The 16,433-nt window shown below is 44.2% G+C and overlaps 1 protein-coding gene across 5 annotated transcripts in view; it reads left to right on the top strand.

Moving 5' to 3' along the window:
• Lgr1 (Leucine-rich repeat-containing G protein-coupled receptor 1) overlaps positions 1 to 16,433 on the top strand; it is a 261,257-nt gene that overhangs the window by 166,304 nt on the left and 78,520 nt on the right. For 3 of the 5 annotated variants that reach the window (XM_070530922.1, XM_070530923.1, XM_070530925.1), the window contains 3 exons: positions 7,553 to 7,627; positions 7,742 to 7,816; positions 9,267 to 9,341. In XM_070530922.1, the coding sequence (XP_070387023.1) occupies positions 9,331 to 9,341 (11 nt within the window). In that variant the 5' untranslated portion in view covers positions 7,553 to 7,627; positions 7,742 to 7,816; positions 9,267 to 9,330. The remainder of the gene's footprint in view (positions 1 to 7,552; positions 7,628 to 7,741; positions 7,817 to 9,266; positions 9,342 to 16,433) is intronic. The other 2 variants (XM_070530926.1, XM_065426029.2) reach the window with 1 other exon arrangement.

Genomic DNA, 16,433 nt, shown 5'->3' with positions numbered 1-16,433 from the left:
CTTAAACTCGTTATCGTGGTTGGGGGCCAATGGTCGGACTTGCGACAAAGCGCCAGTGAAAGGGCACTGTGAACTAAGCCGAACGCTAACTTTATAGCTGTTTGATACGCACATGCTATTGCATGAGAGCTTTGACGTGTCTGAAGCTTTAGTGGAGTGGTCGGCGTGGAAAACGTTCGTTCGTTCGTGCGTTTGTTCGTTCGTTCGTTCTTTTTGTTTACATCGGCAATCACCGTCGATGGTGGCTACACAATTTTTTTACGCTAATTTTACAAGACCAACATAAAAACCAATGCATGGTGTGACTGGGCTGGGCAGTACTGAAGATACATGTACCTTAAATACTATCTCAAGATGCTCCTTGGATATCCCATATCTGTATAATGATACATTCAGCAGGACATATATCAGTATGCGTATTTTCGAAACGTCATGCGAAGTATCGTGTATCTTAAGCTGCAAGAGACACCTCTGGTAAAATACACAAAGGTATCCAGAGTCATTGATAGCAGTTAAAATTCATTCTGAGCCGACACTTCTATGCTAACTTAAGTTTTTAATAACCAAATATGATTGAGGAAATCGAATGCTGTGCGGCACTAGTATTAATAGTGAATCAAGTTTTAGTAATTAATCTGTTACTATAGTTGCTGGGTAGAATGTGCAAACTGCACAGCGGACGTCAAACCGGTGCTTATCCCGTACCATTTTGCTGGAAACTTTGTGCTTAAAACCAGTTTCAAGAAATACAGACTGAACACTTGTCATGAAATGTATTGCTGTTCCGGCTAGAGTTTTACATGTAGTATTTTACACAATGCAGAAGCATATTATCTGGAACATCAATGCACTTTGCTGCAGATACTAAGTACTTTGATTGCACGTTACGAGCACCTGATCTACTCACGCAGACCCTCAGGAATAGAACTGAAACCTGCAAAAGGAGGAATTGAAATCGCCTAAGATATTGCCACTTTTACCCGAATGCGAAACAGTGAAAGCGATAGCAAGGTCTAGCGCTGCTCTGGAGGCGTCTCAGGAGGCTGGCTTGATGAGCGTGCCGGCGGCGCCGCGGCTGTCGCACAACGACGGTGCCCGAGATTGGATTAAAGGAAAACCGTCGGCGTTGGTCAGCGTCCAAAGAAAGGATTACATAAATTTAGCTTGGCGCTCACCGTGGTGTGGTATACACCGGTGAGTATACGGACCAGGGGTTGCGCGATAAAGCCATTTCTTTTTCCTCTGCCTGTGAACGCAACTTGAAATTGAGGACTGCAGGCCGAACTTGGCATTGCGAACTTTTCAGTGGGCTCGTTAATTCCAGTTTATGTTTGTTAATTACGAAGAAACTCAGTTTCTTCGGCTACCCTGTGGTCCGTATACTTTTGCTCGCGGGTGTACATGCCCACATCTGCTTCGCACAAACGCTAATATGTGGGCGCACAACACCGATGCCTGCAGCGGAAGCCAGAACGCTCCCCTGCTTCCGGTAGAACCGACTGACTGGAGCGTGAAGGTTCCTCCACTCGGCTTCGTCGCTTTTGGAACAAAATGCACTGCGGTTCTCTGGAGGCCTTCTAAACCTGCACGCACAGACCGCTCATGCGTCGTCAATAGCAGGACAGCACGACAATGGCGATGGAGCAAATGCGCCGCGAGCGCTACTATAATTGATATCGCAATAACAGAGAGCCTTGTTTCATTGGAATCACTCTGCTCGCCACAATCTCCCGGCCGCCGCTGTCGCACATCTCCCTCCTCGTCGGCCTGCAGTTTGAAGTCACGTGACCTAAAGGCCCCATTTCCCCTATTTTTTCACGGCTGCTGCACTAAACTGGGTAATAGTTCACCGTTAGATATCACCTAGATAACGTGACTCATAACAGTTTGGCGGCTATCACAATTAGGGAGCAACGCGGGAAGGCCTACAGTAGAACGCGGAGCCTGCTGTCGTTCTGCCGTCACTCTGCTGTCCCTCTGCTAACGAGAGCTATAACTCCGGCCGTCTTTTGCTGTTTTCTACCACGGGTTCGTTTGCTTTTCTCCTATACCATCTTTAAAAAGACGCTAAAGAGAAAAACAATTATTTGAGCTGTACCAGCAACTAGTTATTTATTGCAGTTATTTATTTATAACAGTTATTTGTTCGTTACAGTTATTTATTACCAACAGTTATTTTATTACAAGTTACCCTTGTAAAACATCCAAAAAACCAAAGACGCATAAACGAAAGACGGGTGGCGACGCTTCTTTGGAGTTCTCGCACCAGCTCGCCGTGACGTCATGGGTTTTGACGGCGTCTGCTTGGGCCTAGTTAATTTTTTATCGACAAAAACGGACTGCATTGTGTTGTAAAGCAGCAAGGACTGAAGTTTCAAGAACTTTTGTTGAGCTAGGACGGCCCAAATACTAAGTGACACTTTGAAATCCCCGACGTCCCACTGACGTGCTGGCGCAAGGATTTCGGCGTGATATTAAAATAATAAAACTTTAAGCTTCATTTTCTATTGTACTAATCGACTTATTACCGCCAAATTAGCAAGAATACAGCTTTGAAAGAAAAATTTGGAGGACGCTGAAGCTGCGCCGTTAAGAGTGGAACGCGAAAGCATTCAAAGATCCCTGACTGCTTCTGACGCTTCCCGGCAACTGCAGCTTATGTAACCGTAATGTTTACTGGAAAACGCTGGCAGCGAACGCTATGCACAAAGTCGAGCTTTCTGGTAGAAATGCGGCCTCACGCGTGGCCGATTCCGGAGGTAGTAAACAGCTTCGCCAAGGAACTAACATCATTTGTAGGTTTCTGTTATTGTCTCGCAAATTAATATTTAAGTCTGATAAGATTTACCATGAAAGGCATGCGCGGTCGGTGTTTTGTTTGATGACATTTGTTTGTGGGCTGTGATTCTCGAAATTCCGATGGATAACTTTGTCAAGAATATAAGACAAGGTATCAACAACTTTAGAATGGTGTGACAATTAATATAACCCAAGTATACCGCATGTCTCATATAGTAAGACGTGTCATATACATATACCTAAATATATACCGAAATTTTCGCTCACGGACAACTCCGTCGACGCCGATGCTGACACAGAATTTTCTGCGATACGGGGCCCTTAACGCTATCCCATTAACATTGTAATCAGTCTAAACTAATTTAATGCTTCTATTTAGTATCCCTTTAATACTCAGAACTTTCAACAGAGTGACCAGTTATTCCCCTCAATGCGAGTACTTTCACATTATAACAGAGCATGCTCAATAGTTTCTCTGCTATTTCCAGACGCTACAGACGAGTAGTCGTCATGGGTAAATTTTTCCCCCTAAAGCATCGTCATTCAGGGAATCAGATGGTTTCGAACAGCAGCGCTGAAGTGCTTTGAAGTATCACTGAAGGTATAGCTTTTTATTTAATTTTTCTGGTGTTCGATATAGTGCCAGAACTGGCTTCCTCTCCATCGCCCCAAAATCCACTGTGCTGTTTCCCGGTCTCGGGATTTTCTGCCGCTGTCAACTCGTATCTGATGGTTAGTTTCGTGGCACATTTGCACATTTTCCACGCCGTGTGTGAATGTTTTTCAAAAGTTGCCGACATTTTCCTATACTTTTTCAATGCCTCTTAGAATTATAAATATGAGCCTGTTGCCGAATGAGGCGATCGTCGAGATCTCCCGCACCCGTTTCCGAGCATATCTTCTGGAATCTTCTAACAAAAAGCTGAGCGCTCCTAATGTTAGTCGGTATGCTATCTTATATTGAATATTATCTACTGCTACATAATCTACCAGTTCATTTGACTGGCACAAAGTCAAATTGAGATGCATACTTTGCAAGACCATCATCAGCGGCCTGTGCTGCTCCAGCTTGAGTATACACATATACATTGTCGTCCACGACTTTGAGTAGCCGGTGCCGGAGTGACCGATGGACCGCCATTCTGGGGCACTATAAGGTAAAGCTATTCCAAACTATTCTATTCCAATTCTGTGACGTCTACGCGTTAAAGTGCGTTAGTATGCCGAACAAAACCGAATTTTTCGTCTGACTAGCCGGAGACTGCACTGCTCCAAAGGGAATAGAAGATGGCTGCCTGCCGATCGGTCACCCACTGGCTACTCGCACCTGCCGGAGAGCATGGGTTTATTTGCGTGTAATAAAACGTTGTGCACGGCCGTACTATAACGTTATCGAGCCCTTTCAGCACGTATACGACATCGCTCTGCCAACCCTTCTTTGCTGAGGATCCGTTTTTAGCAGTATTCCGTTGCACGCCGCCACGATTTCCTCAAGCAAAGTAAGGGAAAGCGGACCAATCGCAGACGCCGGCACCGCCCTCTCTATCCTGTTATCGATTTTTCACTGCGCTGGATTGGCCCTATCGAAACCCTCTCCACTTGAGCGTGCTTGTAGCCTTTTGTCAGCCAATTAAATACTGCTCAATGTAGGCAATGTTATTCGTTTTTAAAGCAAAGGAAAGTGACCTCATGCAAACGAGGAGACGTTTGATTGGGCTCTTCAGACAACGCTGTGGGTGGTCACCGCCCTATGCTTGCGTCGGCTGTTACGTAAATTTGACTTCAGCAGATTGGAATAAAAACATGTTGGAATAGTTTTACGTTATAGAGCTTTTGTATTCCTTTCCGAATTGGGCCCAGTCTACAGCAATTCAAATAAAAGATACAACTTTTGTTCGGCATACAAATACATTTTGAGTGTGTACACGTCACTCTGACGTGGTGAGTTTCTGCGGTTTTGTGACGTTGCATGAAAAACTGGTGAAGTAGGCGTGGCTCGAAAAAAAGTTGACGAGTCACGGATGGCTGATGGGTACAAATGCGTAGAATAGTAAAAAAAAAACCTATTCCCTTGTTCGGCCCAGCCATGCATAATAAGCGCGTACATGTCATCTTAAGATGAGAACTTTCGCTATTTTCGTAACGACTCATTAGAGACAGGCGAAGTGGCGTGGTTGCAGAAAATGTTTAACCAATCGTGAAAGGCTAACGAAGTAAGGGGAATAGAAACGGAGTGGTATAGCTTTACGTTATAGCGACCCTGTGCACTCGCAACACATTTTTATACGTCTCATGTCTAAATGTCGTTAGCGTGCATGGCCCACACCGTAATAGCAAGTGACTCCACAGTCGAAGCGAAAGTCATGCATGCCTTGCCACCGGCTCGACAGAACAAGCAGACTGCCCACCACGTTCTTTTTGGTACGCCTTTTAACTCGAATTCTACTAGAATTTTCCAAACGATGATAAATTGAACAACTATTCAGAAAAAAGAATTGTAAACCAACATTTGCGGTAACTGTTAGGCCAGACACAGACAATGCCTTTTGTGCAATTCGCTTGTTTGGAGGAAATACACAATGCGAGAACGACAGCTTTTTCGCCCTTACGCGAGCCGCTCTGGCTTTGACGAAAACAACCATTCTCCGTTTGGACTCCGCTTGGGGTAGAGTTACTTTATAGGCTCCATTAAAGGAGCCTGTGCAGTAACTCTAGCTTGGGGTGTCCCACAACGCCAGCCCCAGAGAGGCAAGTTGAGCTTGCCCTCTGGCTATACGCAATGGCGCCCCTGTTGTTTTTGTATACACAGGCTCCTTGTTCCCCTTACAATTCTAAATTTTACAACCTCAAAAGAATGTCATCATTTTATAAAGAACAGCGTAATTTGCTGAGTTTCGCTATGACGTCGGCACTTCGTTCAAATGAACTTGCTTTGACAGACCAGCACGGTTATTCATCGAATTTCAAGACCTCCAAAAGCAACCCTTCGTACTATAATGAAGGCCGCAGTAACAAATATAATTCGAACTCTGGTGGCTTGGCCACCGTTTAATGGTAATTCAACCTGCAGGCATTTCGTTGAATAAGATATAAGATACTTTTCGAGGCTTTTCTTTTCTTTTCATATATTTCTGGAAATGTAAGCGTATATATGTTCGAAGCACACGGTTAATCTATTTATTTATTTATTTATTTATTTATTTATTTATTTATTTATTTATTTCAAGATTACTGCCAGCGTCTGATTAGAGGCCTTAAGCAGGAGTGGTCATATACATGACGAACAATACATTGAGTACAAGGTGCGAAGCGTGAGCAAAATGAAATAGCACTGAATTTGAAAATGTGAACAGCGTGTCATTTTCGAAAACGTAGCCTTTAGCGCTAACAATGTAAAACCATTCCAGAAGAAGAAAACGCAAACTGCTCTTAGCGCTAGGTTGACGAACACTTAAGAGACAGAAAAACAAAACTAGAAGAATATATGCATACAAAGCGTGGCAAACGATTTCAGAACATACATCCTATCAGACACACATAATGTAGTAGTGTGTATAAATATACGTAGCAGTGGTAGACGCATCAAAAAGCACGTGCGTTCGATTACGTGAAAGGACAGGCCGAAAAAGAAAGAAAAAGAAAGAAAAGAGGACAGTAGGGCAGTGATGTACCCCGCTCATTTATACAATTTCTTTAAGCAGTTTTAAGAATGATTCAATGGTGTCGCAGGCAACCACCGCAGCAGGAAGTACATTCCATTCCCTAATGGTTCGGGTAAAATATGAATTTCTAAACGCTTCTGTTTTGCAGTAGCAGTCTGTAAGCTGCTTAGCGCGGCTAGGCCGAGTTGATCGACGAGCGAGAGGCTCGGTATAAGCGTCCTTGTCGATGCCTAATTTTCCATGATAGAGCAGATACATGTACTTTGATCGTTCTTTATATCTCCGTTTTTGCAGGGTAACTAGTTCTGCTATTTCGAGCATAGCACTTGGTGATGCATACCGGCTAAAGGAATTGAATACAAATCTTATCGCCTTTCTCTGAATTTTTTCCACCTTTTTTATGTTAATATCGCTACGTGGATCCCAGACGACGGACCCATACTCAAGAATCGGGCGGACGACAGTTTTGTAAGCTAGTAGCTTCATCTCACGGGATGAATTTCTTAAGCAACGCCTCAAGTAATCAAGCTTCTGCATGGCTTTCTTTTCTATGTATGACACGTGCTCATTCCACTTTAAGTTCGAGCTGATAACTACGCCCAAATATTTATAGCTTGTCACGCGGTCTAAAATTTGCCCATCGATCGAATACTGATTGTTTAAAGGGTGTCGTTTCCGCGTCGCGGTCATCGCTACAGTTGTTTTCGCATTGATTTTCATTTTCCATGTGCTGCACCATGATTGCACTGTAGACAGCGAGGTATTTAATCTCGCTGTCTCGTAATCTTCCTTGCTTTGCAACACTGAGGAATATTTTAGAGTTTATTTGTGCGAAGATGAAGTAGACAGCGAAGTGCTTGAGCTATTCTACCATTTCTGTGTGTTTAGCTTCTCGATGCTGGCAACTAATGGTGCCAGCCTTTTCTATGGAGAATCCCCCCAAAACACTTGATTATGCATCACTACATTCATTATTTTTCTTTTTGGTGAATTGCTACATATACTGAATCTTGCTACAATCCCTCGGGCGTTTGTCAGTTAAAGCAGAAGAAAACAGTATTTCACAATACGCTTTATTTACTTTGTTTCAGCCACCTCAACTCGCTGCTGAAATTGTGCTGTATCGAACCAGGAGTCTTTGACAACTTGCAGGAGCTGCGGGAAATGTGAGTACGAAATATTTTCATTGACGTGCAAATTGCACGAATTATTGTTAAAGTCCAGGCCCTCTATGCCGTCCTTTAAATAAACGGTCTCTCTTGCTCATTTCTTTATTCCAGCTCTATACAGAAGTCCATATTGCTCCAATCAGTTCCACCGGGAGTCTTAAGGGGTCTTCCTAAACTGAGCGTATTGTAAGTACTGCTTTAATTTGTTCTTCTTTAACGGGTTATGTCTATAGTTAAGAAGAAGAAAGAGAACGTTGATTGCATAACATCACATACAACATGATTGTGACAGCATCTGGATCCATATCCGATATGGCTTAGTTAGGATATATTATAAAAAGGCTGTGTAAGTACAATATCAATTAGCAAGTACAATATTACTATGAAAAGTACATCATCTGTGACAAGTACAGAATCAGCAGGAATTTGCGAGTACAACATCCGTATGGATACGGGTAGCTAGCAGAATGAATGAACCTCTTGAGTGACAGGACAATATTTGGCAGTTCTGCCGCACAAGAGCAGGTTTTCTTTGGGATAACCTCGTCCGGATATAGAGTTTAATGGTTAATTTGAATCTAGAAATGAGAGCTTTCAGCGCTTAGGAAGTTCGCAGTTGTCGACTTTCGCAATGAACATTTCAGGTCTTCAACTCTTTCAACCACCCTTGTGGAACCTTCTGTTAGGTTTAGCTATTGCCTTCCGGTCAGTGCAGCAACGAGGCTATCCTGTTCATTCCCGGAACAAAAGAGAAGTGCCGACCACGTAGACACAAGGATACAGATTGTTCAAGTAGGCTCACGCCCCAACTTAAACTTAGCTCCTTAGAGACCTGCGGACGCGAATTCAAAACGGTTCCACTGGCAAAACCACAAAATTCGACCATGCTGGCGACACAGCTACCTGTGGTATGCTACAGTGCTTCCCAAAATGATCAACCAAACGCGTTGCCAAAAGCTGACAATCATAGGAGCGCGAACGCCCTCACTTTGGGTTAATCTTCCTCGCCCTCAGCTCCGTAATTTTATGCTCACCTCGCCGTCACCCCCACTTTCGGAAAAATAATCTTCTGCCTCGTATGAACGTATAACTGTTACCGAGTCGCTATGCTGTATATATGTAAATAACTGTCTTCCTGACTCTATCCTCTCTGCTATCATATTTCCCGTCCTTCTCCTGGTGGTCCGTTTGTAAAACACTTATACCGCCAAGTTTGTAAAACACTTATACCGCCAAGCTAGATGGAATCCAAACGGTATGTGATAGTCGGTCACCAGAGGACACAGAATATGTGCAGAGCTGCCACGTAAAGCAGACTTTCTAGAAGGCTTGAAAGAGCAGGCCACCTATACTGCAACGTCCTACATGGAATGCAGCCTATTTCAAGCGAGAACTCAGTATCAAAGTGCCCCCTTCTCGTGTAGTGTGTGTACAGAAATTATTATCTTCAAAATTCTGCTTACCCTGAGATTTTAAGTGTGAATAAGGCAGTTCAGAAAAACGGAAGTAGTTTTGGCTTGAAAATAACCCGAAAAAAAATGTACACTAAAAGATCCTTTTTCAGCTAAACGCGAAAAATGATGACCCTCTATGGCAGTGTGTGAAAGAGAGCAACGACATTCATTTTCCATCACAGAGCTCTAAACATTTGGTGACCCCAACCTGGGTCACTTATCAATCAACGTGCCCTGCAAGCAGAAATGATAAAAAGGTAGGTGCTAAGTGTCCAACTTTTTTCCCCCATAAAATTCAAAAATATCCCTGAAACGGTGCCTTTCTGTTAAAGTAACACTTGCCGCTGCGAGATCGAAAGACAATTGAGAGGTGCTGTGTACAGTGAAAAATCAAACACTTCACGCTAAGAATGATGCTCGTCTTCTCTACGTGTAAAATACCCATTCATTGTAGTCACTTCTGAAGCTACGAATGATAAGCAATCTCCAACTTGGACCAAAGCAGAAACTTCATACCTAAGTGCAAAACATTAACATAAAACAACACACACGGTTGACGGTGAAGCGAGTTTGTGTGAAAATAATAAAATGAAGAGAAAAAAAAACTCCTCACAAGCGACATTGAAGGAGTGCGATGAATACTACTACTAAGGCGAGAAGAACGGAGCTGAGGGACAGATTGAGGAGGAACAGATAAAATAAACTCGATGTACCACATCTTTGGATATGGCCGAGAAAAAAATCTTATTTCGTTCGCCCTTCCGGCATGCCTTTTTATGACACAGCGTAGTTTAGTAAAAACCACATCTGCACCTTGCGGTACATGGGCATCTGCCGGTCGATTTATGTCCTCTGCTATAGAGGTCTCCCTGATAAGAAGCAATAGGGGGGAGGATTCTTTATCCGTAAGGACATAGCGGGCAACATTGACGAATTCTGCAGCATTAACGAGAGGGTAGCAGTTGTCTAATGATCCGTAAGGTATTTCATATATTCAGCAACATCGCAAAAACAATTGCAGATTCAACGCGCATGTTGGAACATACGTGAAGCAGGGCTATGTTGAAGCGACTAATTAGGTGGTATTCAACTAAACGAGACGTACACACTTGTATTTATTTTCCTTTTATACAACTTGTAATCTCATTCGATGTTTAAGCACGTGCCGCACAGGTCACAACCCAATACATGCAATGTTTATGCTCATGCCCTACACCCGTTCACAAGGTATGCCGCAATACGAACTCCTGATCAGGCGGATGCACACAGTGTGCCACTGATGCCATGAAAAAACGTAGACCAAGGCGCCGTTTGATCCTTCCCGGACGAATGATGATCAAAAGAAATGTGTACACAGTGAAGAACGACGCATATAGTATAACGTATACCTCTTGGACCACAGTGCAGGCATGTAAGTGCGTTAAAGGCTTCTATATATAGCCCTTGCGTCACGGTACTGCACACATTTCCTAGGAGATCGGCCAGGAAAGGGCAAATACGCAGTGGCGCATAGGCTGCGGTCCGAGGAGGGGGGTAGGCAAAATATAAGAAATTTCAAAGAAGCTGTCGAATATCACGCGCTATTCCATTAAGAGATCTGTGTGCAATATCGATAGCTATGAACATACCTGCCAACTCTCCATAATGCCTTTTGAACTTTACGAATTTAGGAGTGTTTTACGATTTTACGAATCTTGCATCAAGTTTAACGAAAAAAGCTATGCGGGAAAAAGATGCGCTCATCGGTATCCGAACCTTCCATTTCCATTTGAAGTTTTCCTATGGTGAGCGGGTGCAACACGGGCGCTTGCTTCGAGCAAGTTGACACCAACAAGTGGCTGAAACAGGCCAAATCTGCAAGAGCACGGTCGCTGAAAGACTTGCTGACAATTGCGTTTCTTGTCAGTCTAGTGTTACGGCTCGTGGTAGCGGTCAAGCCAGGAATTCACCCGGCTCATTGATGAGTACATCCGGTGGTAGGAATTAAGGAAAAAGAGTTTATTTTACATTATTTACACTGCCTCCAGATACTGAAGCCCACTCCACGTAGGCGCATATTAAACGACTCAGTTCACTTCAGGACACGTCACCATACCTCTCACTGCGCCAAAAAAAGTATGCGCTCTTATCCCTGTCGTCTTATCTAGGAGATTAGACTGGGGAATGTGATCACTGTATCGCTACTAATCCCAATGGTTGAATCGGTCGCAATATCCCGCCCATGACGTCGCATCGTTCCGCCGAAATCCGCCTTTTATGTGTCCCCTTCGCCCCCGCATATGGCGCCAGTGTGTAGCAATCTTTCAATCTGAGGTTGACGCTGTTCCCATAGTAGCCTTCGACATTGGCCCCTTTCATTAATCTGTTCAGCTTGTCAGGGTCACACTCAGGTAGCGTGACCTCCGCGGCAGTTGTCACCTCGAAGTGAGCTGCATTATTTGCGCTTCAGTCTATTTCGGGGCCCGCGTCGTCTGGGCGCGCGCTTACGAAAGGGCTGTCTCGTGGAAAGCGTCTAAGGATTGCTCATCGCCGTATTGAGGCGCAACACTCGGCTGTCCCAACTGTGTCGACGCTGTTTTTGGGCTACGTCCAAAGTTGACCCATCGGTAATAAAGTGCGAATTCCACAAAAGGAAAGCTTTAAATGAATACGTGCTAGCCCCTTCACTACGCCTCACCCCCCCCCCCCCATTCACTTTCTCGTGTCCAAATAATTTTCAATGTTTACGAATGTTAACGCTCGCAGGTTGGCAGGTATGCCTGTGAGGCGACATTGTATGTACATGTTGTATGTCGTGACTTATTGTTTGATTACGTGCAGCAGAGGTGCGCTCACTGGCACTACATTGGGACTTCTATGACCAATACGCAACACAAGCTAACACAACAGTCTACGGTTTTAAACTACTTAGCAGGTCAATATGCAATGCTTACATAGGCCGGTTTGCGGGAGCTGTGATAGGCTAGGCAAATGAAGCTTCGTTTTACAAACAATATGTTAAATGCGGCGTTTACGCACGTTCTGTTCTTGATATCACTTTTGAGCATCCGCGAAAATAAATGAGTACATCAGCCAGTTTTCAAACTCTGAATTCTAATGCGGATTCGTTCATCTTGCATTTTGTAATGTCGTTTTTGTTTCATATTGTGTTAACATCTGCAGCCACATTTTGCACATACATCTTCTTTATTCCCTTTCCCTGCCCCACGTCCCCTTCCTTATTAATTTTATTTTTTCCGAAACATTGCAATAGCAGCTTCCCATGAAGCAAACTTGTACTGCGTTCATCAGAACCACGATTACCGAACATACGCACTTATTCCTGTTTTGCATGCACGAATCGCGATGACTATGAGTTCCGCATTGGCGAACACCTTGTGGAGGACGCGGTTATTGTTGGCGTAAATTTAAATCATTTCGTTTCGGTGAAAACAAAGCAAAACGTCACAAATTGCTTTCGTAACTTTCCCGTGCATGAATCTATTATTCTACTAAAACAAAAAGTTAGCACACATGCCACCGTGGCCTCCTCGGACAAAGCCGCCTTGTTATCGGTTCTCCATTCATGCCGCACAAGCGTGCACAAGAAAGTTCGGCTACTCCGAGCACTGGAAAATTGCACGCATGAAGGGGCAGTTAGCTCATTTGCCGCACCGGCGACGTCGCATGCGTGAAATTGCTAGCAAGATTAGACCGTGCGAAACGGGCTTAACTTTGATTCCCCTAGCCTGCTTCTTCAAGTCCTCACCAGGGATTTCAGTACATATAAATAATTAAATAAATAAACGGTGAAACCGTCCAGCTTTAAGCATACCGAATCTCAGAATCGACAACTGGTCTCAATAACACCGTCAAAATATCGTTCAATCTTTGTCATTTGCTTGAGATGAGAGAAAACGACAGTCTACATCGTCATTGGTTGCGTGCGAACTTTACCAATTGCGGAGGAGTCTTGTTGGATTAGGTGCCAGGGTAAAAGCCCTCGCTTCCTTGTTTGCTGAGACAAAGTACCGGCCGCGGTGTCTCAGTGGCTCTAGCGTTGCATTTCTAAGCACGAGGTCACGGGTATCGATCCGGGTCGCGGCAACCTTCCTATCTGGGGTGGCACACAAGAACGCTCGCCAACTGCCAACCGTGTATGTTAGAGAACCCAAGGTAGTTCTTTCGGATTCTCTCACGACAGTGTGCCTCATAATCACATCATGGTTTTGTCACATAAGACCACAAAATTGAATTAATTCATTGACGCAAAGCTTTTGGGCCAGACATCCGGCTTCACAGCTATATTCTGAAAATGACTTCTCAGACACCAACTTCGAACGTCATTTGTGGCTTGCGCATACTCAGTTGCCACGGCACTGTTCTTTTTTTTTTTTTTGAGGGGGGAGGAAGGGGGAGGGAGAGACGTACTGTAAACTTTCGAATAAACACTCCAAGCTTGGGGTAATCTGTTGGATACGCAAGAGCATACTTTCTTTCTCAAGCAGGTTTCTTTTTTCGAGACTTCTGCTAGTGCCCATTCTAGCACAGCGTCATTTAAGGCAACGCGTAACAGTATAAAGCACCACAACGACACAATCCGCGACTTTCTCCATTGCCTTTTGCTTGTCCTCCCTCACTGCATTACCTCCACCTTCCCTTTTCCTTGTCCTCACAAAATTTTTCAATGCAGTGTCCAACGTCACTCTAACTTAACTGCGCGTCACTGTAACCTAACTGCTGGACCAATAGCCCAAGGCCTATTGTGGATATTTCATACTGCAATAAACGTACAGCTCTAGCAATAGCGCTGTGCAAAGTGGGGGGGGGGGGGAGTAATAACGAGGGCGTGCCTTCATGTCCGTGTCAGCCGCAATGCAGCCTCAATTTCGTTCGTTCGTTCGTTCGTTCGTTCGTTCGTTCGTTCGTTCGTTCGTTCGTTCGTTCGTTCGTTCGTTCGTTCGTTCGTTCGTTCGTTCGTTCGTTCGTTCGTTCGTTCGTTCGTTCGTTCGTTCGTTCGTTCGTTCGTTCGTTCGTTCGTTCGTTCGTTCGTTCGTTCGTTCGTTCGTTCGTTCGTTCGTTCGTTCGTTCGTTCGTTCGTTCGTTCGTTCGTTCGTTCGTTCGTTCGTTCGTTCGTTCGTTCGTTCGTTCGTTCGTTCGTTCGTTCGTTCGTTCGTTCGTTCGTTCGTTCGTTCGTTCGTTCGTTCGTTCGTTCGTTCGTTCGTTCGTTCGTTCGTTCGTTCGTTCGTTCGTTCGTTCGTTCGTTCGTTCGTTCGTTCGTTCGTTCGTTCGTTTGTTTGTTTGTTTGTTTGTTTGTTTGTTTGTTTGTTTGCTTGCTTGCTTGCTTGTTTGTTTGTTTGTTTGTTTGTTTGTTTGTTTGTTTGTTTGTTTGTTTGTTTGTTTGTTTGTTTGTTTGTTTCGACTAATCCGCAGTTGCACTACCGTACTTTCTCTTAAACAACGTTGTTTCGAACTGCGATCGTGACAGGCTGAAAGGACATTTGCCACCGCTTCACATTCAAGTTTGCAGCCACCAGTGGGCATAAACCCTGAAGGCTCCTTTCAAATCCGACGCTTTCTACCTAGTAATGCGGTGGACGACGTCGATTACCGCGCGCCGCTTACGCAGCGACTGCAAGAAAGTTGACCCATGAACGCTTTCTTTTTTTTTTTTTTCGACTGCTCCGAAGGCACGTTTCGACCCTTCGGAGCTTCGTCCGCTTATCCTAGAAAACAGACCTGCGCATCCGCCATTGATTCGCTTCCCGCGCTGCCTGGTTTGCGAGTGGAGGCACTACGCATTTGGCGAGAAATCCCCAAACGCTGTGTATGTTGGACTTATCTTCTATTTTCGCGCAAACCGACTCTGGTGCGAGTCGAACAGTGCTAGCAGGGAAACTAACGTCAGTACGCCCCGCTTGAAAGGACTCGCGGGGCTGGACATCATTTTCTGGGGCCTTGCTTTGCTGAATGAGAGAAACGGCGCACGTCACTTGGACTGAGTGTAAGGAAGATGCTGTAGAAGAGGCGGATCTGAGAGCTGTACTGTGTCGCTCTTTTGACCGGTCCATGTGATGTTTGCGTTATTCGTCCCCTTTTTTTGTGAAGATGGAGCAATTATATACCAGCGTTCAACTTTCTGGCATTATCGCCGTGGTTCGAGAAGCGAAGTATATGCTGTGCCTGAATGTATTTTTCCTAAACACTTGTAACAAATGTTACTTCTGTCACTCTTCTCGTGAAGGCACAATCAGCTTTTCGTTCCGCCAATAAAACTCTGAAAAGGGAAGAGTAGGGGAGACTCCGCACATTAGTTTTCTGGAAAAAAAAGAAGAGCTTTAATGAATCCATTGTATATATCAATTCCATCCATTGCAATATATCCATCCATTGTAATATAAATATTCTGTAATAATATTCTGTAATATATCCATCCATTGTATGTATTACAGAAAATGATGCTTTTTACCACGCGTTGAAATAATTTGTTGGTGTATTGATTCAAGTTTGTAACCTCCCTGCTGTAATGCCCTACGGGGCGATGCAGGTAACTAATAAATAAATAAATAAATAACGAAAAAGAACGCCTGAACATATTTTTCAGGGTTTTCTTTTTTTTGTACTAAACAGCATGGAGTGAAAATAGCATTGATAATTCCGGTTCTAACTACGAGTGGTCTTCTCGCCCCCAAGTTCTCCTTTCAAACGGCGTCATCACACTTGGAGCGTCGGACCTTGGTTGGCACAATGTCACTAAGTCAAAACGTAACGCGCACGCAAGTGAACCTTATGTCCGGGTATAGCATTACAGTTTTAAAGAGCACCACAACTAACCTGCTTATATTTTTTTATTGTACGTTGCAGAATATTTTACTTAGTTATTTGTATTTTTTATTATTATTACATTTTATCTTTTCGCATGGCATGCGCTTGCAGGTTATTCGCCATAATTGACCTCAGTAAACAAGCGGGAAACAGGTTGCGTCCTATCATGTTGCCCGGTCCACTATCACAAGGGCTTCCAATAACATTGAGAACCGCACCGTATCCTCATTAAGGAATTTTGAGAACCAGCGTATTTTCCCTCGAACATGCTCCTGAAGAGAAATAGAAAGAAAAAAAAGTCTGGGGTGTTACGTGCCGAAACCATCATCTCATTATGCGGCACGCCAAACCGAGGGGAGGGGGGGGCGGAGGCTCCGGAATAATTTCGACCCCTTGGCTATAGAGATCCTATGAGCGATATGAAAATTTACATGATATACCGACAGCGTGAGCGATACTTGAAAGTGTCGCCTGTGAAGTAATTCAAGCCCATGAAGCTATTCATGCACAGGTGCACATGTCTGCATACGTCGGTTTACTCGGGA

Source organism: Dermacentor albipictus, chromosome 1 (assembly GCF_038994185.2).
Source record: "Dermacentor albipictus isolate Rhodes 1998 colony chromosome 1, USDA_Dalb.pri_finalv2, whole genome shotgun sequence".
Lineage (NCBI taxonomy): Eukaryota > Metazoa > Arthropoda > Arachnida > Ixodida > Ixodidae > Dermacentor > Dermacentor albipictus.
Note: the sequence above shows the minus strand (reverse complement) of the source record. Positions and strands in the feature narration are given on the sequence as shown.